A 24390-nucleotide genomic window follows, 5' to 3' on the forward strand; every position below is an offset into this window, starting at 1 on the left:
CAGGCAGCTTTCCAGCCACTCTTCCCCAAGCCTGTAGCGCTGCATGGGGTTGTTGTGGCCGAAGTGCAGGACCCGGCACTTGGCCTTGTTGAACCTCATACAATTGGCCTCTTAATTCTGCTTACTGTTATAACTTCACTTGCCTTTCCTCTAGTAGTAGTTATTTAATGTTTTTGTAAGTACCATTGCCAGCCAAATGCTTTAGGTAGTGGATGTCACAATCTAAGACTGTTCGTAGCTCAGCAATTTTGGTTTTACACGTATATTTACTAAATTTATGGTTAGATGTGAGCAACCCTTTATTTTTTTGGTAAAAAAGATTCTTGGTATCCTCTCATGGACAAACAGTTAGTTTCCATATTGTTGAATAAAGAACACAAATTATTTATGGAAGCATTGTCCTATGCTGAATAGTAAAAAAAATAAGAACAGAGTTTGGCATTAGTGTTCCATACCTACTTTGAAAAAGTAGGAAATTACTGTAAATGTTGGTCATAAATCTTGTCTCACCAAGTTACTAATGGTCTTTACTGTATTTAGGTGGAATTTATAGTTTCTCAAACCCTTGCAATGTTGTTGCCAACCATAATGAGTAGGAATAAAGAAATCTATACTCTGAGCAGTATAGATTTAAAGTAGACTCCGTATTTTTCATAACTTCTGCGACTATAACATTATGTAATTTAGAACTTAACTCTGAATCCTATTAATGGATGCAAACAAATATTCTGAACCCCAGAAAAACAAATATTTACAAAAATCCTTGGGAACACTGAGCTCTTCAGATTCCTTAGTATATTGAGTAGCAAATCTCACAGACTTCTCTCAATCTTCAGTCTTTGTAATTTATGTGGCAGAATGACTGCAAGCTTCTGTGACATCTTTGCTTACATTTTAGCATCCGTTGCAGAGAATGAAAAGGGTATAATTCCACGGGCTATTCAGGAATTATTTCAGCATATTTCTGAAAACTGTAACATTGACTTCCATGTGAAAGTATCTTATATAGAGGTTTACAAGGAAGAACTTCGAGATTTATTGGAGTTGGAGACCTCTGTGAAAGAATTACACATAAGAGAAGATGAAAAGGGAAATACAGGTAGGATTTCAGCTCTAAAATTTGGTGTGTTTGGTTTCAGTTGTGTGCCCAAGTTATTCTGGCTTTCTCTTGAAAGAGCTTATTCATTACTAATACTAGAAAAAAGTTACGTTTTCAGAATATAAACTCAGCTGATTTGAAGCAGTTTTGGGTTTAGATGCCTGTGAATGATATAAATGTTCCATCAGAAATGGCAATAAATGATGAAGTAGAAATACATTATTGCTTCTGCAAATTCTGTCTAGAAACACACCAGTGTGTGATTATTCACTTGAGTAGGTATTTCAAGGTTAAACCTTTGCTTCTGCCCTCAAAATTATAATTGTTAAGCCACTTATACTGTAAATATCTGCCCTCCTTTCACTATGAAATGAGGGGAAGAGAACATTTCATTAAAAGTAGCATCTGATATTTTTTGGAGGCTTTGAAATTAACACTTACCCTATAGTTCTCCTGTCTACTACATGAAAATACTAGAAGAATCCACTACAGAGATACTTTATTCTGGAACTGTATAATCTGTTTTGTTTTGTTTTTCTTTATTCTTTATATGCTAATTATTGTGTGTGCGCTAATATTAATATACTGTTCCATTGAGCTGGCCTGGTTTTCTTGTCTGTAGCTGGAAGAAGACACTAATTTAGCACAAATCTTGCAGACAATATCATTGCTTCATAAGGACCCCGCAATATATTTTAAACTATTTGTCTTCCGTACAGTTCGAGTCAGCTTCGGTTGATTGTGCTAGGACGTTTTCCATCCTTCATTAAAACAAACGACAAAAAATATGCTTGGTAGGAGTACTTGGTAGAAGTACACTTCCGCATTATTGGATTACTAATAGGTACCTGTCCAAAAGGCCCAACTACCTGAGCTATATAGAACAGAAATTCTGTTCTTACCATAGGCTAGGAATCATTTCTACTACAAACTTTTTTGTTTTTAGTCTTTTCTTTTTTTAAACTGGCAAAATATCCTTTGAGCTGACTTTGCTCATACTTTTTCTAGATAGCACTATTGCAAATTGCATATGGCAATGTGTAAATGAGTAAATCTCTGTATTGTGTTTAGATATTGTTTCAAATGCTATGACACAATACACCCATATATTAAATATCTGCAGGTTTCAGATGTGCTATACCTCATGCTTTTCACATATCGATACCTTATTTTTCTATAGCTATATGCTATGACCTCATAATAATGCAAGCTTGTATATTTCACTAATTTGTGTTTATAGTTTGACTATTCCTAATTGCTGTAAACTTTTGCTGAAGAGTTTAGAATTAATTATTCTTACTTTCTTTGGTTTGGTGTTTGAAGTGATTGTTGGTGCTAAGGAATTCCAAGTAGAATGTGCAGATGAAGTGATAAGCCTGCTGGAAAGTGGCAATGCAGCTCGTCACACAGGCACAACACAAATGAATGAGCACTCTAGTCGATCTCACGCCATTTTTACCATCAGTATTTGTCAGAAACAGCCTGCAGAGTCTCAAAAAAATACTGATGCTGCACAGGATTCATCTTGGAAATCAGTCCAGATGATTGCTTCAAAGTTTCATTTTGTGGATTTGGCAGGATCAGAGAGGGTGACAAAGACTGGAAATACTGGTGAACGCTTCAAAGAATCAATTCAGATCAATAGTGGTCTGTTGGCCTTGGGAAACGTCATCAGTGCCCTTGGAGACCCAAAAAGGAAAAGTGTACATATTCCATACAGGGATGCTAAAATCACTCGTATTCTGAAAGACTCCCTTGGAGGAAATGCCAAGACTGTCATGATAACGTGTATAAGTCCATCCTCATCAGACTTTGATGAATCTTTAAATTCCCTCAAATATGCCAACAGAGCCAAAAACATTAGAAATAAACCAGTTGTAAATTACAACCCTGATCAAGACCGGATTGATGAAATGGAACTTGAAATCAGATTGCTTCGAGAAGCTTTGCAGAACCAGCAAGTCAGTAATCAGTGTTCACACAACTCAAATCAAGAAAGAACTCGTATCAGTTCACTTGAGGAGCAGCTCACCCGGCTTCAGGTTCAATGCTTCAGTTATAGAAACTGTGTAGATGAAGCCTTCCCATTTCTGGTTGATTTGAATGATGATGTTAGCTTAAAAAGAAGTCAGCGGGACAGGTTGCAGAGCTGGATCACTATGGTACAGGAAGTAAGGAAGGAAGCTCTCACCATGCAGGAAACTGACACAGGGACAGGGACCAGCCAAGAGCCACATCACATCACAATTCTTCAGCTAAAGAGGGAACTAAAGAAATGCCAGGTATTTAATTATAAGTTGATTATTTAAATAACTATGTGAAAGAGCAGTCTGCTAAAACTTGAATTCAATTTCGAAAGATGTAAAACTGTTACACTTACCTGTACTTAATTTGACAATTTAAATGTAATTCACAATCTTGTATAATTTCGTTTGTCTAATCCCTGGGACATAGCTTTATTTTAATGGATGATTGAATAGACAGTCATCTTAATCATGATAGAGACAGGTAAAGTAATGTTATATTTTGGCTAGCCAGTTTCAAGATGATTCTACAAGGCTGAGCTGTTTTATCTATTAGATTTTTGGTTTTAGCTATGCTAGTGTGCTAGGTCTAGCTGGGATGGAGTTAATTTTCTTCATAGCAGCTTGTAGGGTGCTGTGTTTTAGATTTGTGACCAATACAACACTAGTAACACACCAGTGTTTTAGGTCTTGCTGAACAGTGTTTGCACAGCATCAGGCCTTCTCTGTTTCTGCCTCTGCCCCCCAATGAAGAGATTGGGGGACACACAAAAGGTTGGGGACACACACACACAAAACCAAGCAGATGACCCGAACTAACCAAAGAGATATTTCATGCCATGTAACATCATGCTCAGCAATTAAAAGGGAGAGGAGGGGGTTTAGGGAGGTTAGCCATATTTTGCCTGGGAACTGGCTGGGCATCAGTGAGCCTTGGGAGGTGGTGAGTGATTGCCTTTGCATCATTTGTTTTGTTTATTTTCTTTCTCTCTTCTTCCACTTCACCTTTACTTACTGAGCAATTTCTATCTCCACTCACAAGTTTTCTTGCTTTTACTCTTCCTTTGCTCTTCCCCCATCCCACTTGGGAGGGGGGGAAGTGAGTGAGAGACTGTGTGTGCTTAGCTGCCTACTGGGGTTAACCCACAACAGTCTTTTTTGGTGCCCAGCATGGGGCTCAAGGCCTTCGAGATAATAACAGACTTGATTAGAGTGTGCTAGATTAAACTTCTAGCTGTTATACCTGTTTAGGTAAGTTGTTATTTGAGTGGCTGTTGCAGATCATGATGCTGGCATATTTACTTTGGGTGCTGACTTATGTGTTTCCTCAAATATTCCGATGCTTGATTCCTTTCTTGCTGTACAACAGGCTCCAAGAATCATTAATGACTGTTTTCAGATTTTGCTGTTTAGTGTGTTATCACTTTGTTTTCCTTTGCTTGGGAGAGCTATGATAAAACCACTGGCCTTCAGCCTAATCTGGTATTTGGGTCCTACATTGCTGGTGTCCCAGTACTCCCAAGAACCATCTCATAGACAAAACCAGCAACTGTACCTTTCCCCTTTTCTCCTCTGAGAGACATTTTGTGGAGAGAAGAAAGAATGGTACCTATCCCTTTGTCTCCTCCAGGATAGGTTTTTATAGCCTTGATGTAATGGCTTCTCAGTTCCTTCAATATCCTCATGTAATCAGACTGTTCATACTGGTGTGTGTTGTGATGCTGATTTTGATTATTGTTCATAAGATTAAACAACTAATTGGGGATGCAACACAGGAACATGCTCTAAGGCGATTGATCCCTGGGGTGGCAGAGCGTGTGGGAGGAGTTGGGCAGGTGCGTAGGGTCATTATTGCCTCCGATAGCTTGGGATTTCACACCTGAACAGGCTCATGAACCCATCAAACTAATACACCATTTGAAGGAGGGGAGGTAAAACACAGTGACTTCTAAAGCTGTTTTGGGACCTAGCCCATGCCTATCAAGCCACTGTCCAGTGCCCTCAGAGATGCAAGAGGGTATCCCGATCTAAGAGCCCACAAATGGGCACTGAGAAGGTCTCTTGCTCTGAGACCACACAAACAGACACTAAACCACAGACCAAACCCTCAACTGTAATAGTTGCTTCTGTAGTCAAGATGAATCAGTGGAATCAGAGGTCAACTCAGTTAGTAGAAGAAGCAGCAGCTCCTCCTGAGAGGGGGAGAGAGGAAGAATCAGAAGAGGCAGCCTATTCTGTGGCAGGATGGGGAGGAAAGAGATGGAAATTGTAAGAGGTGGAAACTACCTGGTCCCTATCCATGACCAAACTGCAAGATAGGTGGAAAGAGTGAATTGCTACCTGATTGCTCCAGTGCTGGGATAGTGGGGCTAATAGTCTGGAACTAGAAGGTAGGGAAACACAGCAGCTGGGATCCATTGCCAGGGACTGGGGGATTTACAGAGGGATCGGAAGAGCGTTTAAGGGGGGAGCGGAAGGGGGTTAGCCACTCACAGCCTCCAGAGGTGGCAAGCATGAAGACAAGGTACCCTCTTAAGGAAGATATTGTATATTGTAGTCTTATGAAGCATGAAGACAAGGTACCCTCTTAAGGAAGATATTGTAACCCAGTGAGGCAAGTGGACTACTACAGAGGAAGGTATCCAGTGTCTGAGGGAATTAGCGGTGGCGGAGGTGGTCTACAGTGACACGGACAATAATCGGGCTCCCAAAGATCTGAATGACGTACAGTGCACACCGTCTGTGTGGCAGAAGTCTGTACAGAGCACACCGATGTCATGCTCCAGCAATCTGGCAATGATGGATTGGGCTGACATCAAGGCACCAACTTTGCATAGATTGATCTGCCAGCTCCGGCGATTCAAAGCGAATCTCAATTCCCCCTCCCTGCTATAGGCCTGCATCTCAGCTGTGGAAAGGCTGTTGCACAAGGTCTGGCAACTCAAAGAGAATGTGGATAATCTTTCTCCCTCCTTGCCCCTGCAGGCCAGCATCTCAGCTACCATGAGCAGGCCTTTCTCTGCTCAAAGGAAAGGGAACCACGGGCACATGCCATGTGCCATCCTGTGGTTCTGTCTGTGTGACTGTGGGGAGGATATGAGGAAGTGGGACGGTGCACCTGCCTTGGCCCTAGAAGTCTGTGTACATGAATTGTGGGAAAAAGCAGTGGTAAAAAAGGGTCCTTTCAGGAAGATTACTGCTCTGGTTGCTGTTGAGCAATTCCCAAGATGCAGCAGATGGGCTAAGGACCCCTCTCCTCTTTCTGATACTGATCCAATGGACTTATGTCCATGTGGGTTTGAACCCCACACCTTCTACCATGGAAGGACCATGCTGGTCTGTAGTAGGATCACACCTATGAATAGTCCTTGTAGCATAGCCTGGGCAACAGAGATACATATGGGCTCCTTTCATGGTGTAAAGACCTCTGGTTTGCAATTACAGGAGTCAGGTAATGAATGCTCTGATTGGGAATAGGGGAACCCCCCCTCCGGCCAAGCAGAGGAAGGGGACAACTGGATTTACTTTGGTTTTGGTGGACACCAGTGCACAGTGTACCCTAATGCCATCAGTATACAAGGGGGCAGAACACATCTGGATTTCTGGAGTGACAGGGGGATCCCAGTTGTTGTCTGTGTTAGAAGCTGAGGTGAGCCTAACAGGAAACAAATGGCAGAAGCATCCTATTGTCACCAGTCCAGAGGCCCCATATAGCTTTGCCATTGACTGTCTCAAAAGAGGGTGCTTCAGGGATCCAAAGAGGTACCACTGGGCCTTTGATGTAGCCACTGCAGATTCAGAGAAGATTAAACAGCTGTCTGCCTTGCCTGGCCTCTTGGACGATCCTTCTGTTGCGGGGCTGCTGTGTTTTGAAGAACAGCAAGTGCCATTTGCTACCATGACGGTGCACTGGCATCAATATTGTCCCAACTGAGACTCCCTTGTTCCCATCCAGGAGCCGATTCATTGACTCAAGAGCCAAGGAGTGATCAGCAAGACTCACTTGCCCTTTAATAGTCCCATATAGCCAGTGTGAAAGTCTGAGAGAGAGTGGAGGTGTACAGTGGACTATTGTGGCCTGAATGAAGTCACACCACCATTAAGTGTTGCCATACTGGACATGCTAGGACTCCAGTATGAACTGGAGTCAAAGGCAGCCAAGCGATATGCCATAACTGATATTGCCAATGCATTTTTCTCAATCCGTTTTTCAGCAGAGTGCAGGCCACAGTTAGCTTTGATGTGGAAGGGTGTCCAATATGGAATTGACTGCCACGGAGGGGTGGAAGCACAGCCCTGCCATTTGCCATGGACTGATCCAGACTGCACTGGAACAGGGCAAAGCCCCAGAAAGCTTGCAGTGCATTGGTGACATCACTGTGTGGGGCAACACAGCTGAGGAAATGTTTGAGAAAGGGAAGAGAAAATCCAGATTCTGCCGAAAGCTGGCTTTCTATAAAATAAAACAAGGTCAAAGGACCTTTACGAGAAGTCTAGTTTTTGGGAATAAAATGGCAAGATGGGCGTCATCACATCCTAGCAGATGTGATCAATAAAATAATAGCCGTGTCCCCAGTAGTGAACAAAAAGGAAACCCAGGCATTCCTAGGCATTGTGGGATTCTGGAGAATGCATATTCCAGGTTATAGTCAACTTGTAAGTCCTCTCTATTGAGTGACCTGAAAGAAGAACTATTTCAACTGGGTCCCCAAGCAGCAACAAGCATTTGAACAGATCAGTCAGGCAATTGTTCATGTGGTAGCCCTTGGGCCAGTCCAGACAGGACCAAATGTGAGAAATGTGCCCTACACTGCTGCCAGGGAGCGTGGCCTCAGCTGGAGCCTCTGGCAGAAAGCACCTGCAGAGATCCAAAGTCAGCCTCTAGGGTTTTGGAGCTGTGGGTATAGAGGATCTAAGGCCCACTACACCCCAACTGAAAAGGAGATACTAGCAGCATATGAAGGGGTTCAAGATGCTTCAGAAGTAGTTCATACTGAAGCTCAGCTTCTCTTGGCACCGCAATTGTCTGTACTGCATTGGATGTTCAAAGGAAACATCCCCTCTACCCATCATGCAACCAATGCTATGTGGAGTAAGTGGGTAGTGCTAATCACACCATGGGCCTGAATGGGAAACCCCAACGGCTCTGGAATCCCGGAAGATATCATGGACTGGCCAGAAAGCAGAGACTTTGGAGCATTGCCCGAGGAAGTGACTCATGCTGAAGAGGCCCCACGGTATAATAAATTACCAGAAAATGAGAAACAATATGCTCCATATACTGATGGGTCCTGTCGTATTGTGGGAAACTACTGGAGGTGGAAAACTGCTGTGTGGAATCCCACATGACAAGTTGCAGAAGCTGCTGAAGGGAAAGGCAAATCGAGTCAATGTGCAGAAGCGAAAACCATCCAGCTGGCCCTAGATATTGCAGAACAAGAAAAGTGGACAGTACAGTACCCATACCACCACCCAAAACACCGTACGGTACCCATACCACCGCTTGAAACACTGTCCTGGGCCTTGAAAAGCAAGTTCTGTGGTGGTATGGCATCCCAGGAAGAATTGAGTCAGACAATGGGACTCATTTCTGGAACAATCTCATAAGCACCTGACCAAGAAATATGGCATTGATCAGCTGTATCACATCCTCTATCACGCACCAGCCTCTGGCAAGATTGAACGATACAGTGGACTGTTAAAGACTATACTGAAAGCAATGGGCACAGGGACATGTCAGCAAATTAAGCAGATGCCACTTAGCTAATTAATACCAGAGGATTAGCTAACCGACCTGGACCTGCCCAAACAAAAACCCTATGTATTGTAGAAGGAGATAAGGTCCCTGTAGTGCTTGTAGAGAACTGGCTGGGAAAGACAGCATGGGTTGTTCCTCCCTTGGGAAAAAGCAAACCTGTTTGTGGGACTGCTTTTGCTCAAGGACCCAGGTACACCTAGTGGGTAATGTAGGAGGATGGGAAAGTCTGATGTGTACCTCAAGACATTTAACCTTGGGGGAAAATAACCCATGATTTGAGTTGTATGTTTTAGGAAGTACTACAGCAGGAATCACCTAAACCAACAGAGAACAAGCCTTGCAAAAAGCCAGGCAAGTGCAGCAGTGACCCAGCCTGAGCTGGTTTTGATGTCCAGTAACTCAAGACAACAATGCCTCTCCTGTCCTGAGTGACCACCATAACAGACAGAACCCAGGTCATGGACTGGATGAACTCAGTGGACATTTTAGGAACATTTTACGGATATTTTACAGGAATGGCCCATAGACTAAGGGAATGATACCTGTGTGTAAATCAAAGGAGGAGAAGGGGGGGATGGTTACTGAGGTTGTATTGGATAGTGTGGGACTTGCACATGACATAAATGGTATGGGATACGGAGTGGACATTGTACTGGGTCTGGATGGGATGGAGTTAATTTTCTTCATAGCAGCTTGTAGGGTGCTGTGTTTTAGATTTGTGACCAATACAACACTAGTAACACACCAGTGTTTTAGGTCTTGCTGAACAGTGTTTGCACAGATCAAGACTGTCTCTGTTTCTCCCTCTGCCACCCCAGTGAATAGGTTGGGGCGTGCGCACAACCAGGCAGATGATATTTCTGGCACAACCAAAGAGACATTTCACGCCATATGACACGCTCAGGAATAAAAAGGGAGGGGAGGAGGGCTTAGGTACGTTAGCTGTCTGTTGCTCAGGAGCTGGCTGGACATCAGTCTACCTGTGGGAGGTGGTGAGTGATTGGTTTTCCATTGATTGCCTTTGCACTACTTGTCTTGTTTTCTTTCTCTCTTTTTCCACTTCACCTTCACTTACTGAACAATTTCTATCTCCACCCACAAGTTTTCTTGCTTTTACTCTTTCTTTGCTCTTCCCCTGTCCCATTCGGGTTGTGGGGGGGAGGTGAGTGAGTGACTGTGCTTAGCTGCCTACTGGGGTTAACCCACAACAACTACTTTCAGTTGTCCTGTAAACTCAGAAATTGTTTTGAATCCTGCAAATAAATTAGTCTGTCAGAAGCATTACAGATATAACTACAATGCAGATATTTTCACAGATATCAGTGTACTTACAGATAACACATGGGCTAAGTTTTGCAACTTATATCTAATATTATCTAATACTATGTATGTAGTGTACTCGTCTATCTAATACTATGAAGTTGCAAGTACCTCATCTATTAAGTAATTTCCTAACCTGTATTTCTTCAGCAATGTCCTCACCAGGAACTCCTGCATTTCCTTTTCTTTACTATGCCTTCAGCTAACTGAGTTTCTAAACTATTTACAGATTTCTCTGTCTCATCACTTTTCTAACACTTGCTTTTGTATTATATATGAGCTTTGTGCTTTTTGGTGGCATCATACTTCTTTACAGTTTTCTAGCTGAGATGAGAATTTCAAAACAAAATATGGGATTCTGAGCATGCAGATATCCCATGAGGATCCTGTCATGCCAGTAGCTCTGATTAGCTCTTTCTCATACAGCAGATAATAATGCTAGATAATGACCTATGGGGAGAAGAGCTCTCAGCCTTCTCAAGCATGATAGTGTCTCCTCACAGAACTGACACATGATCAGATAAATAATTCTTTTGGGGAACATCTCCATATATATTTAGGAAGTGCATATTTTGGATGTACTGAGTTAAAATGTTGACTATGAATAAAAAAACATCCAAAATAATGCAGATTAGTGTACAATAAACAGAGCTTCAAATGAAAATTAATTTTGTAACTTGAAATACTTGTACACTAGTTTGAAACTGAGTGAAGTTCTGATGTAAGATGAACAGCTCAGAAAAATTAATCTGAGTCTGTCTTGTAGTAGAAGACGACAGTGCTCCAACAAGTTAGATTTTTATAACATCCACCCATATTCAGTTTGCACACCAAACTGTGATAAGCCTGTAGATTGTTATCAGGCAATTGCATATACAAATTCTGTCTTCTCTTTGTTCTTAATCAATCTAAATCACAGCTTTTTCTTACTTTTTGATTTTCTTCTGTAGCTTATTTTAAACCTCTGTTTCCCAGGTTCGAAACAGTGTAAGAGCTGAGTTTAAACTTAAATTTCCCCAGGTGAGTATGCCATCCACAGCCAGGAGGAGATGGTTAGGGAGAGGCTAAAATAAACGAGAGAGTACAGACTCTAGAGCAGGGCTTGCATATGGACGGATTTAATAGCTAATAGTGGACCTATTCTTGTGCGTACATACATATTTCTTTGCTAACAGCTATGATTGCCTGGATAATGCTGTCTTACATAAAATAAAAATACTGATGTAGTGGGTTAGCCATAGCTAACAGCCAGACTCCCACCCAGCCACTCAGTTACCCCTCCATCCACAGGACTCGGGGAGAGAAAATAGGAAGAACAGGAATGAGAAGGCTTGTGGGTTGAGATAAAGACAGGGAGATTGCTTACCAATTAGAGAACAGTCTCAAATTGGGGAAAAACTATTTAATTTATAGCCAATTAAAAAAAAATTACTTATTTGGGTAGTGGGGAACAAAAAGACAAACACTAAAACACCACCTTTCCTCCCCCTCTTTTCCAGGCTTATCTTCACTCCCTCACTCCATACTCTTGTCCCTCACTGCCTAGTGGTACAGGGACATAGGGGGGTGGTTCATGGTCAGTACACAGCGGTTTCTCTCTGCTGCTCTTTCCTCCTCGCACCTTTCCTCTGATTCGGCATGGGCTCTGCATGGGCAGCAGTTCTTTCAGGAATATCCATCTGCTCCAGCATGGGTCTTCCCTAGGCTGCAGTGTGGGTATCTGCTCCACCATGGAGCGCCTCCTCCTTCTCTTCCTCCTGGTGTTCCCTCTGCTCTTTCTTACTCTTTTGGTTCCCTCCTCTTCTGCCTGTCTGGCATTTTGTGCCCTTTCTTAAATATATTATTACAGATGTGCCACCATCTTGGCTGAGGGGCTCAGCTCTTCCCTGCAGTGGGTCCACTGGAGTCGCCTGGAACCGGCTGTGTCTGGCATGGGGCAACCCTGGTCTCTTCTCACAGACGCCACCCCTGCAGTCACCCCTACCAAACCCTTGACACACCCAATACAACTGAGCAAATGTATTCTGATTTTAGTTATGTATGTTTAATACAATATGGACAATACGCCCCTTAGTTTTCTATCGCTTCATCCTGCCCCACTCTGTCACCATGCTAACACCTGTGCAAGCTTCTTTTTTTCTGTAGTTGGCTCAACTGTGCATAATATAGCACCAGTGGGGGGCAGGATACACTTGTCAACTACGTTTAGTAGAAACATTTGCATTGGTACATAGCCTTTGGAAAAAGTTCTGTTCTCTAAAGAGACATCAGGTTTTTGAGTACGTTCTTAAAAGCTATTAAGAGTTGTCTTTTCTTGGAAGAAAGATTGGTAAGCTAGTTGTACAGAAGTATTCAGTTTTAGAACAATAAGACATGATGTTTCCATACTTTGTATTTGGCTTTTACAGGCTTTCTGGAAGAGTAACATTTGGAAGTCTCCTTCAATCAGTATTGGATTATTTATCCACAAGAACATCTGAAGAAGCATTCTTATGGTTTCTTTAATCTTTAGGCTGTTATCTGAGTTGCAGAATGAGGACAGCTGTTCTTATTTTTTCATTTGAGAAGTGTTTTAATCTTATGGTTGATGCTGGGATCTTGTGGCTACATCTCACAGCACCCTAAAGAGAATAATTGGATTTAGATATCTACTTCAATAAAGTAGCTTTGGTTATGGGTACATTATTCCCATCGGAAGAAAGAAACTTGTCAGAAGAAAATCAATGGATCTGGTAGAAACCACAGATAACCACTTAGACAATTTGCCATACATACCTCAAAACTTTGTAGTTCTGATCACATCTTTTAACAACAAATGAGGTTTTGGGTTTTTTCTTTTTTCATTTTCCAACTGTAAGAATAATAATGTCCCCTTTTCCCCAGCTGAACTTTTCTTTTATTATCTAGCAGGCTCTAGCTATGGATGAAGAAGTGTTTAGCCAGAAGGATCATGAACTGCAGATACTGCAGAATCAGATAAAGACATTACTACAGGAAAATGAAGAACAACTGGAATCTTTAAAGGAGGCTCAAGAAACACACAGATTACAGGTATTTTTCCTCCGGTACACATTACATATATCTGTATTGAACCATCCTTCCACTGTATGAATGCATTCATTATTTCAAGACAGGTCCCTCAGGACTTTTTTGGACATAACTACCTGTCAATCTTACAGGCATTTTGTTTGAATTAGAGCTGTATCACTTAATGAGTTGAGTTCATCTAGTGAATGAAGCACAATAGTGTGATTCCTGAAGTTTGTATCTCAGCCTAGCTGTGCCACAGACTTCCTGTATAACATGAGGTGAATCATTCACCTTCTCCATGCTTCCTAAAGCATAACACGCACCCCTCTCCCCAGATGTGTATTATTGCTAAGTAGTTTCAGGACAATTAATGAATTAGGATTTGAAAGGCCTTTAAAGACTATAAAGATCCTATAGAATGCTTTAATTGAAAGGTTGTATAGAAACGTATTTTGTTATAGCTTTATTAAGAATTAGAGTATTGTTCCCTTTTGATTTTATAAGACAGAATTTCATCCTAATTTTCTGAGCATTTACTATTAGAGAAAACTGAGTGACATAGTGGAAACACTGCTTGCCTTCTTCCTTCTCTAAACCTTGTGCTTGCTAATGAAATTATGATGGGTAGTAAGTTTCATTTCAAGATCCAGGAGACCATAAATAGAATAGTTAATATTCTCCTGTGTTGCATGTCACATGGATGATAGATAAATTATCTGACTTTTTAAAAGAGAAAAGCATAAGCATGGCTAGCTAGTACTCTTCTCCTTATTCTACTTTTTCTCCTTTTTCCTCTTCTTTGCTGATGGCTTGGGGAGAGTCAATGAATGAAAGGTAAGTATACTAGTCATTGTCTTTTTCTTCCCTCTGTCACTTTCTTTTCTGTCACCTCTGGCTAGGTTGTTTGGTTTTTTTTAACCTGTACAGCATAGTGTCAACTTACTACACTGAGATAATGCTTATATAAATTCTGGAGGATACAAGGTAGAGGTAATGAACAGAACCAGTCACAGTGTAGGTAAAAGATCATGATTGTTTCAGTATCAGAGGCAGGAGAGAAGCTTGAGAGCTCTCAGGCACCATTTTGGTACTTAATCCACTAAACTGCCACTGTTATTTTAAAACATATAAAATAGGTAGAATAATGAAAAGCAAACGCTTCTGTCAAGTATTTTAAGTTGTATTCAGAGGAATATGTAATTTAGTGTTACATGATAGAATCAGAACTTTAAAAGTAGCACATACTAGATAGATACTAAATGTTTATACACATATGCGTGTATCAGGTGTTGCACTGTGGGGTTGTATGTACAATGGTATCAGGGACAAAGAGTCTTAAAAGGGTTAAGGATAGCTTCAAGATGGATCAGTTGGCCTTTACTGCTTCCAAAATCATAACAGATATGGTATTCATATATATATTCTATTTCCTATGACACAGGAATATTATGTATGGTATTCCAACAAAATGTCAATTTGCAAGGAACTTGCAGTCTAAGTAAAGAAGATCTAAAGAATGAATAAAAATATATTACTCAAAGTAGGAGAATGCAAAATATCTTTCATTGAATACTTTTGGCTGACTATCACTAGCTATTCTTCAACTTTCCTGTTGTTACTAGGCCAGATTTTAAAGGTACTTTGAAAAGAATTGAAAGGAATAGAGGGAGTTGAAAATGGATATAATCTCGGCCTTATGGATGAATCAATTTAGGTAAGATAAATAGTTTTGAACAATGTACAGAGACTGCTGTAGGAGAAGCAGATAAGTAAGTTCTCCAAACTAGCGTTACCAGCAAACTTGAGGCTGGGTAGAAGAAAAAGAAGTAGCCTGTACAAGGGATTCTGGGATCATGTACGTGTTTATGTTTATTAATACAATAATCTTTAAAGTGGAACTGCTCAAAGAGGAAGAGGAAGTCTGTATACATGTTTAATTAATTAGACTCAGACCATGTATTTCATTTGAACATTTTTGTTGAATTCCCATTTTATTTCTCCATAAACACACATGTAAAGCAAACACAGGCTGATAAGTATGTCATCTACTTCTCACTAGATGCCTAGATAAGCTAATGTAACTTGCCTGGGATAGGTCTTTCTGGGCAAAAATGTGTCTAAAATTTATTGGAGTTGGGGTGCGTGTGTTAGGTTAATAATATATCATAGAATTTTCAGTTTGTTGCAGAATTTGTGCACTGCAGAAGAATTTAGGGTCAGTGATTTACAAGATTCATGACCTTTGTAAGGAATTTAGAAATGATGAATATGATACAGAGCTCATGATCAGCAACAGTTTTGCTTTGCCTTTTTTCCCCATGAGAATGAGAAAATGGTGGAACAGCAAATGCTTATTGATCAACTAAAAGAAAAATTAGAGAAGTTTACAGATGTGAAAACTTTGGACTTCTCAAGTGCTTGTGGAGATGGGCCAGCTGTTGTGGCATCTGCAAGGAGACCATACAGCGTCCCACTCACAAAGAGTCTGCTACACTCCCTTCACCCACCTTCAGGGACAGAGACCCGAAAGGTAAGGTCTACCCAGATGTTACATTTTTTTCCTTTACTTTGTAATGGTTATAGTTCAGTAATTAGACTTGACATGACAAATTATGGTGGCTTTCTCAGATGCTGTTTAGCTTCCCATTGAAGACTGAAAAATTACTTTTTAATGTCTTGCAACATATGCTATGCCACAATTGTCCAAAATGTTTAGGCTTGAAATTATCACTTACAAGTGCTAAAGCTGTAGTCTTTTTTGGTGTTTTCCTGGGGTTTTTGAGGGTTCAATTATGACGCATTATAAAAAATGAATGATTATTCTTACGAATAGATTGAATATGTTGGATAATTAGTTGCTAACAGTGCCTTTCACATTTGGAACAAGTGCTCTAAGCTCTCACAAAACCTTTTGTTACAAAGGTATTCAGAGTTATTATAGAAAACCTCTGTAATTTTGCTTACAAGCTCAGGTGATGACAGACTTTTAAATTGAAATATTTTTAAAATATCAGTAAAGAATGGCTAAATTGTTGCAAGCGTTTTTACCCATCACTTTTTTTGTGTGCTTTTTGGCAGGTGTATACCAGCCCCCCTGCCTTCTCCCTGGCCCGGGTAATGGCGGAATTCCGTGCTCGCAGCCAGATGATACTGAGCAACATAGAAGATCAGGACAAAGTCCTTCACTGCCACCTCTCTGATCAGAGCGATGAAGAGGAAGAAAATACAGACAGCAAAAATAAAACTTCATTTCAGTAATTTTTTTGTTATTCATTAATTTTTGTTACAGACAAATGTATAGCAAAGGTAGTATCACTGCCTAATTCTGCCATAATATTAGACCATTTGTGATGTTACTTATGGTAAACTTATGGGACCAACTGGGCATATTACAATTACAAATATTACAAAATATTACAAAATAAATATAGGTTTTTGATTTAATAAAGATTGCATAATCTTTATTAATCTTTGGGGCCAGAATCTACCATGAAGATCGGGGGGGTGGGGAGTAGATGGGAAAGAAGGTACAAATGCTTATATGAGTTTGGGATTCTTCTCTGTTAAGATCAGGTACTTTGCATGAAACTTAAAGAAAAAAAATCCCTGTGTGTTTGGAAGGTAGCAAGTTTTTCATTCTTCCTTAGGCATTCCATAAACCGAACATGGACACGAAAACAGGCTTCTCTGTGCTTTCTTTCTGATCTAAGTGACATGAAGTGTCAAGTAGACAAGTCTGGTTTATCCAACAAATCTGCACTACAGACTGACACAACCACAGGTAAAATGGAAGTCATGAGAGCAAATATTACAGTATCAGAATACACAAGAATGTCTTTAGCACATGTAACTATTTTTCCCAGCAAAATATGTGTATTTGATACAAATATTTTTTTGGTTATAATTCAACGTAGGCTTTCAAGATTGTCGTCTTCTTCCCCTTTCTGAAACTGATGTCAGTGACCTTAATGTTTAAGTAATACTTATAAGCCAGAAAGCACTTCACACATCAAAAAGCTCTTTAGATATAAATCTTCAGTACTGCTTCAATGTAAGAAAATAGATGCTATTATCTTATCAGAGATGCACTGAATTGCTTTCAGGAATATTTTGCCTCCCACTTAGGGTCTTGAAATGCTAGTGCATGCCATCCTTTCTTTTCCCGTTTAGACACATGGCAGGGAAAAGACTCTTTGTGCTATTCTCTCCCTTGGATTCTTTTACTTCATATGGAAGAACTCCACACATACAATATTCCAGAGCACCATCTTTCGGACACAGAGTGTACTCCAGATTTTTTATCTCCATATTGTTTTGTTTTCTTTCAAGGTGAAGAGATTGACAGCCTCCAGAGAAGTCATGTTTTTAACATGCAGAAGTTAAAGAATTCAGAGTTGAGACTCACTGAGGCCGAGCAAAAAATAAGAGAACTTGCACTTAATATCAAAATGAAAGAGGAACTTATTAAGGAATTAGTAAGAACAGGTAACTGGCTACTATAGGGAAAATTAGAAAGAAGTTGTTCAGAAACAAAAGAAATGGCACAAAACTTCTCAAGTCCTGCATGTCTTAGTTTTTATGTAGTTATCTTATGCAAGAATACTTTTAACAACTTAAAGATTCATAACTTTCATTAATTACTTGTTATGATTGCAGTGAAGGCTGTAAATTTTGATTACAGCCTACTCTGCTATGATACGCAGATGTATTTGTTAAATATTTTTTGTGCTTTGCTGATTATTGCTTTTATCCACCAATAGTGTAATTTTTCATGTATGCTCAGTGCTACTGATCTCTTCGTGGACATGTATTTGTCACACAGTGTCTGGGATAGGAGAGAAGATACATCACTGTGCTGAGAATGTAAGCATTCCCAGCACTGCAGTAGAGAAGCAGGAGTCAGAAGTGGATGAGGGAAAAGGTCAGTGTCCCTGTTAGCCTACATCCCTTACGTATCTGTCCTTGTATATATATGCCTGACAGAAACTAGCCTTATGATGACGGTAAGGATCTCTTTGCTCAACCCCATCAATCACACTCTTCTATGTGTATCTTCTCTTGAGGTTATCTTTTGGCACCGAGAAAGATTCTGTGCCCCCAAAAATAGTACTTTGGGAAAGATCGCCCAAACAGGGCAAGTCAGAGAGTAGAAACACAATCCAAAGTTGTTTACTGATTATTAAGCTGAAAGCTGAGTAATAAATAAATGGCATATTCTTCTGGAAAAAGCAAAATTTATGAAATACAAGAGAGCCATTTTGGCAAAAAACTACAGCAGGCAGAAGCATGTTACTTTATTTGGCACTCAGATGGTACTTTATTTGGTGACATCAGGTGACTCATGAAGAATTCAGATTTAAGACTCCTTCCTTTATCTCATTTCAGAGTTAGAAAGGAACTGTATGTTCCTTTAGGGTTGGAAAATGTCTCATAAATTATTGGTTTAGCCAGAATGAAGTAAGTAATGATTCCACTACAGAATTAAGTATTACATTTCAACTGATTATCCTGCTGTTTTTAAACTATTTGGATATGCTGTCTTTAAGGTAAGGATGCTCAGTCTGTAAGCAGGCAATATTCTTTGAAGATGACTAAACTGGAGCAAGAATCTGAGCAGGCCAAAATGGAACTGGCTGAAACACAAAAGCGTCTTCAGGAGCTGGAGAGTAAGGAGCTGAGAGACATTCCTGAGAAAGCCAAGTTACAAAAAGAGTTCCGGAAGAAGATGGATGCAGCTAAGTTGAAAGTGCAGGTATTTCTGATCTGACCACTATGATTTTCAAATCTGTGTCTCACTATTACCTTTGAACCTTAACGCTCTGCTTGTAAGACTCTCATCGATTTTACACATTGGAAGCTGGTTAGATTGAAGTAGCTAATGAGAAACTTAATACTGTTGTACTTAGAATGCTATTTAACGTATATGTGGTTAGATACATAGAGTATTTTCTTGGTAGATAAGAAACCAGGAAAGAGGTGGGTGATCTGAGGTGCTCATACACCATTGTATGTAGTACCATAAAAGAACCTACACAAGGAGACTGTTACAAGTTTATCACCTGCCGTAAATAAAATTGATGTTCTATGAAAATACTATATAAATTCCAGCTCTAAGCAAATCACTGTGATGGTTTGCAAGACCAGGCCCAATACAGTCATATTTGTTTGGCACTGACCTTCTACTTTTAAGTTCTGCTATACCTAAGTTTAAATCCTGTGTAGGGCCAGCTTAGGTGCTCTGTGCCTCTCAGTCCTAGAATGGTGGGTCAGACAAGCAACCGTACAGAAAGAGGTAGCTGGCTTAGTGACTTGAGCTCGGGACCAGCATTCTGGCACCATTATGTCTCTGCACATTTTCCAGAGCTGTGATTTCTGTTAGATTTTACTACTTTCATTGCGTTGCCAGGCATGAACTGTATCTCTATCTTGTCATGTTGCTTGAGATTAATTCTGCCTGTGCCAACTTTACCAGATACCTCAGAAACCACAGAAATAACGAGTGATTGTTTGGGCAGAAGTTATTAAGTCTTGCTGACTCTAAGAATTCAGTGAAGTAAAGAATGAAGTTGAGTCATAATTTAGTTTTAAGTTTTCCTGCTATTAAGCTGAAATTTGCCATGAACGTTCAGGCCTTACAGAAGAAGCAGCAAGACACTAAGAATCTGGCTTCATTATCTAACCAAAGTGAGAGACAAGCAACAGAACTAGAGCAGAACGTGGCTCAGATGAAGCATCAGCAGACCCAGCTACAGAAGAGACTGTGTGAGGAGAGCGAAAAAAAGAAGCAACTAGAAGCAGAGATTCAGCGGGACCAGCAACAAATTAAAGTAGGATTCTTCCTATTTCTTTATGACAAAGAATGAGATGAGCCGATTTTGCCTCTGCTTCCCCAAAGACAATAAACTATACTGCCAGGCTTTCCATAGTTTTAAGTAATGACTTTCTTGACAAATGCCCGGAAGAAATTGTCTATAAACATTTTCACAGAAATCTTGTTTGCCTTTCTCTTCAGCTTTTTTTTTTGTGTTTTGTTTTATTACATGTTGTCTAGCCCTGAATTGCAATTTTACATGTAAATTTAGGGTTAGTGTTTCAAATTATATACTTGTGTGGACTCTGACATTAAATGCATTTTAAAAACAGACTGACTGAGGAAGGACGAATGGGGTTTTTTGTTTGTTTATAGGAACTTCAACTGAAAATGGAGCAACAACAGAAGATCCTTAAACTTAAGGATAAAGAGATTGCTGCATTTAAAAAGAAGAAAAATAACTCAGTGGCATCTTCACAGAAGCTACAGGTAGCTAATCTATTCTGAATTTGTGTGGGCCCTGAAAAAAAAATTTCTTTCTTCATCCATAGCCATCTTTGTAAAGTGTTTGGAAGAAGAGTATTCCATCATAGTTTTGTCGTCTTTTTTGCTGTAGCAAAAATTGGGAGTATAGTCTAGCAGCTCCTATACTCTTTTTGAATGAAGGAAAGGAGAAGCTCTAATGTCTTTTCTTTCTGTGATTTGTCAAAGATGCTGATTCAGACACCTGAGAATTCAACAGGTTTGGTTGTCTGGCAGGTTTGAGGGTGATCCTGATGAGCTCTGTTACAAACATTCCATGGTTGGTTGGTTTGTTTGTTTTCCCCTCTGATATAAATGACAGAGGTCTATGGTTTCGGTTGTTCCTAACAGGGTTAGAAAAGTAGGTGCCCTATGCAGCAGTGTAACCTACATTATTTCAGATGTGGACACTGGAACATGAGAGTTTCATGAGTTACCCAAAGTCTTTAAAGGTGAAAAGAAGTTTTAAAAGTTAAATAAAGGCAACTTTTTAGCCTTACCAGGAATATATCCACTGATAAACTGTGGCTTCAGAACAAATTTGTAATGGACTGTGCTAGCAGGATCAGAGCTCTCATTTACTGTCTTTCTTTCTGTCAACATCATAGTTTCTTGTCACTTAATGTTTTTCCACAAATAGCTGGTCTTGGGCAACTATAGTGCAATGAGGATGGGCTAGCTGAATTCTTGTGGTACCTTCCAAACCTAGTTGCTGTGATTATATAGAAGACATCTATCAATATATAACTGTTCTTAGAAAAAGAATACATTTCATTAAATGCATCTGATACAAATTTGTTTATACAAGATGTAGCAATGTAACATTGCTGAGCCTCTTTTTAAGTCAGTCCAATTTCTGTATTATTCTGAGTCAAGATGCTGTTGCAGAATTAATGTTAACATTAGAAATGTCAATTTCTTCTACAGTTTTATCAGTTATTCTAAAAAAGGAAAAACATAATCATAAAATTCTGACCCAAAAAGTCCTGGTTAATGCTCTCTGGATCTCTATTTCAACTTCAGAAATTAGAAGAGCAAAAGAAATGGCTGGATGAAGAAATGGAAAGAATTCTCCAACAGCACCAACAGTTAGCAGAACTAGAAGAAGATTTAAAGAAAAGAGAAGCCATTGTAGCCAAAAAAGAAGCACTGTTGCAAGAGAAAAGCCATCTGGAAATCAAGAAACTGAGATCTAGCCAGGTGATTTAAGAAAAAACATGAAACTCGCCACAGTTATAGTGCTGACTGAAAGACTGGGGAGGGGGGAAGGCAGATAGCCGAAGAGGCTCAAGCCATGTGACCTGTGTTTCTACGACTGCCATGAAGTTTTTGTGTGGCTTGAGCAAATCAACATTTAAAATGTGAATAACACAGAATAGTGATTTTTATTCACTTTTTCGCCCCAAAATTCCAACAACAAAACAAAACAAAACAAAATCTGAACTGTGGAATTCTGTCATTGCGGAGCATTAAATAATACGGTATCTAAAAATGACTCCGTCCTTTTGCAAACTAGAGAACATGACAGGGAAACATTTTGCGTTATTTATTTTTCAGTAGCAAAAGTGAATAGAAATTGAAGTATCATTGCCACTTACAATGACTAGCCCCTTTAATTTTTAGTATGTAGAAAACTGCACGTTGAGCGTTTTTGTTTTCTTTCATATTTTGAGTAAATAGTAAATTTTATGGTAGCTGTCTACTCAAAATAAATGGGTCCCGTTGCAAGAAGCAGGCAAGTCTTTCACTGCAGAATGTGACGGTCTCACCTATATTTTTCTTACTGGAAGGAGTATCTCAGTTTTATATCTATGGTTGCTGTGGTGTTTTTTAGGCTTTAAACAAAGATAGTATGAAATTGTCTACTCGCTTAAGTATGCTGGATCGGGAACTGTGTGATAAAGGTATGCAGCTTCAGGGCAGCACCACTGAAGATAAGACAGACATTTTGGAAAAAATTCAGGTTCTCCAGATGGAAAGGGATCAGCTGCTCAGAAGAAGGAGGAGTGTGGATGAGAAACTGAAAGATGGTAAAGTGTTGTCAACTGAAGTAAGTAAGCACCTCTGAGATGAATACAGGTTTTAGGTAGTGTTGTATAATAAAGCGTTCCAATCAGAACCTAAAATGTCTCCAAATATTAGACAAGCTAGCACCAGGGAACTGAGGTTGGGTACTTTTGGGAATAGCAATGTTAAAATACTGCTATGATAGCACTACTTGCATACCTGCGAACAAAGTTTATGTTCAGAGGGACTTAATTCAGCTAGTGTCTTGACAAACTTCACTGGCCTAAGGATCATATAATCAGAAATAAGGGAACTGGAAGTTCATCAGTTTATCATAGGCAGATATTTTTATGTCAGGACATAGAACAAGGCAATGTGCTCGTACAGTGATGCCCCTTGATTTTTTTAATAGGATTTTGTGAAAAAGCAAACTTCACCTGAAGGCCTCCAGATTTTTACAGTGAAAATAAGTCATACTACCTGGATGGTCCACACTTGAGTTAATCAGTATAATTATGCTGCAGATACAGTAAATTCATATAAAATGCACAGATTATTTTTAGGTCTTGAGAAGCAGTATGGGCATGTGGCTGAGGTGATAATGTGCCAGAAAGAACCCTACTTGCCTCACTCCTCAACATCTTCTGCAGTGTTTCAGTGCATGCATTTCTGCCACTTTCCTACACAAGTTATGGTCACCAAACTCCTTACTGACCTCATTCATTCACTAATCCAACAGAAAACTAGCACAACCAAAAAGATAATAGTAGAAGTCAAACTGTGGAGAGGATGAAGGAAGGATAAAAAGGGAAACATGACATTTGTGATGAACCATTTGATTGATCTCTGTATTATGGAAGGGGTACTGTGGCAGAAAAAGACAAATGTTGTAGATTTGTATTCTACCTCTTATTCTTCCCATTCCATTCTCTGTACTACTACTAGTTTGTTTTGCCCTTAAGTTTAGTTTCACTCTTGAGAATGAAGTTAAAGAATGTCTTACGTATAGAAAGATTAATTCTACACTTTTTTTTTTTAAAGATCTCACTCATGTGTTTCTCTGTAGGAAGAACACGTCCTTTTCCAGCTGGAAGAAGGAATTGAAGCCCTGGAGGCTGCTATTGATTACAAGAACGAAAGTATTCAGAATCGCCAGCACTTGCTTAGGTCATCTTCTCAGATTCTTTCACAGAGTGAGAATAATGTAATAGGAAAACTAGTTTCCCTGTCTGCTGCAGAGCTCAGAGCTATCCTCTTCAAATATTTCAACAAGGTTTGTTTTGGCTAATGAATAATATTTTATCCTATTTTCTGTTACTATTCTAGATAATGAAATGAAATGGTGTCAAGAAATAAAGAGAAATTTAACAAGCTTTTGGTGAAAATCTCTTCAGGTTACATACATCTGCTATTAATTCAGATATTTTTAATTTTTACATTAACCTAAATAGGATACTTGTGTGTTAACTTTGTATATCTTGTTTTGGGGTCATTAGCTTAAAAGGTGCTACAAATCTGGAAATTTCCTTGCTCCTTTCCAGTGCTCTGTGTTGCTAACTTTTGGAGCAGCAACATATTTAAATAGTGTTGTTGTACTGAAATTATTCCCAGCTGCAGGCTTCATAAAGCTCAGGCTAGTATTCCTATTTTTTTTTCTAAATCCAGTATAAACTCTTTTTGCATAGACTGCCTGCAGTGTGTACACCCAAATACTGAAGAATCACACTGACATCTGGAAACAAAATGAAATGCATTAGGATATGGTGTGTCTTTGTGACCTTGGGTGAACCTTGGGTGATTTTGTGAACAAGTTGTCTGT

At 39.7% G+C, this 24390-nt stretch overlaps 1 protein-coding gene across 1 annotated transcript in view; it reads left to right on the forward strand.

Moving 5' to 3' along the window:
- The window catches only part of KIF27 (kinesin family member 27), a 25184-nt gene extending 1325 nt beyond the window's left edge, over positions 1–23859 (forward strand). Inside the window, exons 2-14 of the mRNA XM_009285251.1 lie at positions 899–1099; positions 2423–3381; positions 13109–13252; positions 15555–15761; positions 16310–16485; positions 16879–17012; positions 17561–17716; positions 18778–18983; positions 19861–20058; positions 20418–20531; positions 21588–21764; positions 22399–22614; positions 23638–23859. Of these exons, the coding sequence (XP_009283526.1) occupies positions 899–1099; positions 2423–3381; positions 13109–13252; positions 15555–15761; positions 16310–16485; positions 16879–17012; positions 17561–17716; positions 18778–18983; positions 19861–20058; positions 20418–20531; positions 21588–21764; positions 22399–22614; positions 23638–23859 (3110 nt within the window). The remainder of the gene's footprint in view (positions 1–898; positions 1100–2422; positions 3382–13108; positions 13253–15554; positions 15762–16309; positions 16486–16878; positions 17013–17560; positions 17717–18777; positions 18984–19860; positions 20059–20417; positions 20532–21587; positions 21765–22398; positions 22615–23637) is intronic.
- Positions 23860–24390: the final 531 nt, after the last annotated feature.

This window comes from Aptenodytes forsteri, unplaced genomic scaffold (genome assembly GCF_000699145.1).
Source record: "Aptenodytes forsteri isolate BGI_AS27 unplaced genomic scaffold, ASM69914v1 Scaffold151, whole genome shotgun sequence".
In the NCBI taxonomy this organism is placed as follows: domain Eukaryota; kingdom Metazoa; phylum Chordata; class Aves; order Sphenisciformes; family Spheniscidae; genus Aptenodytes; species Aptenodytes forsteri.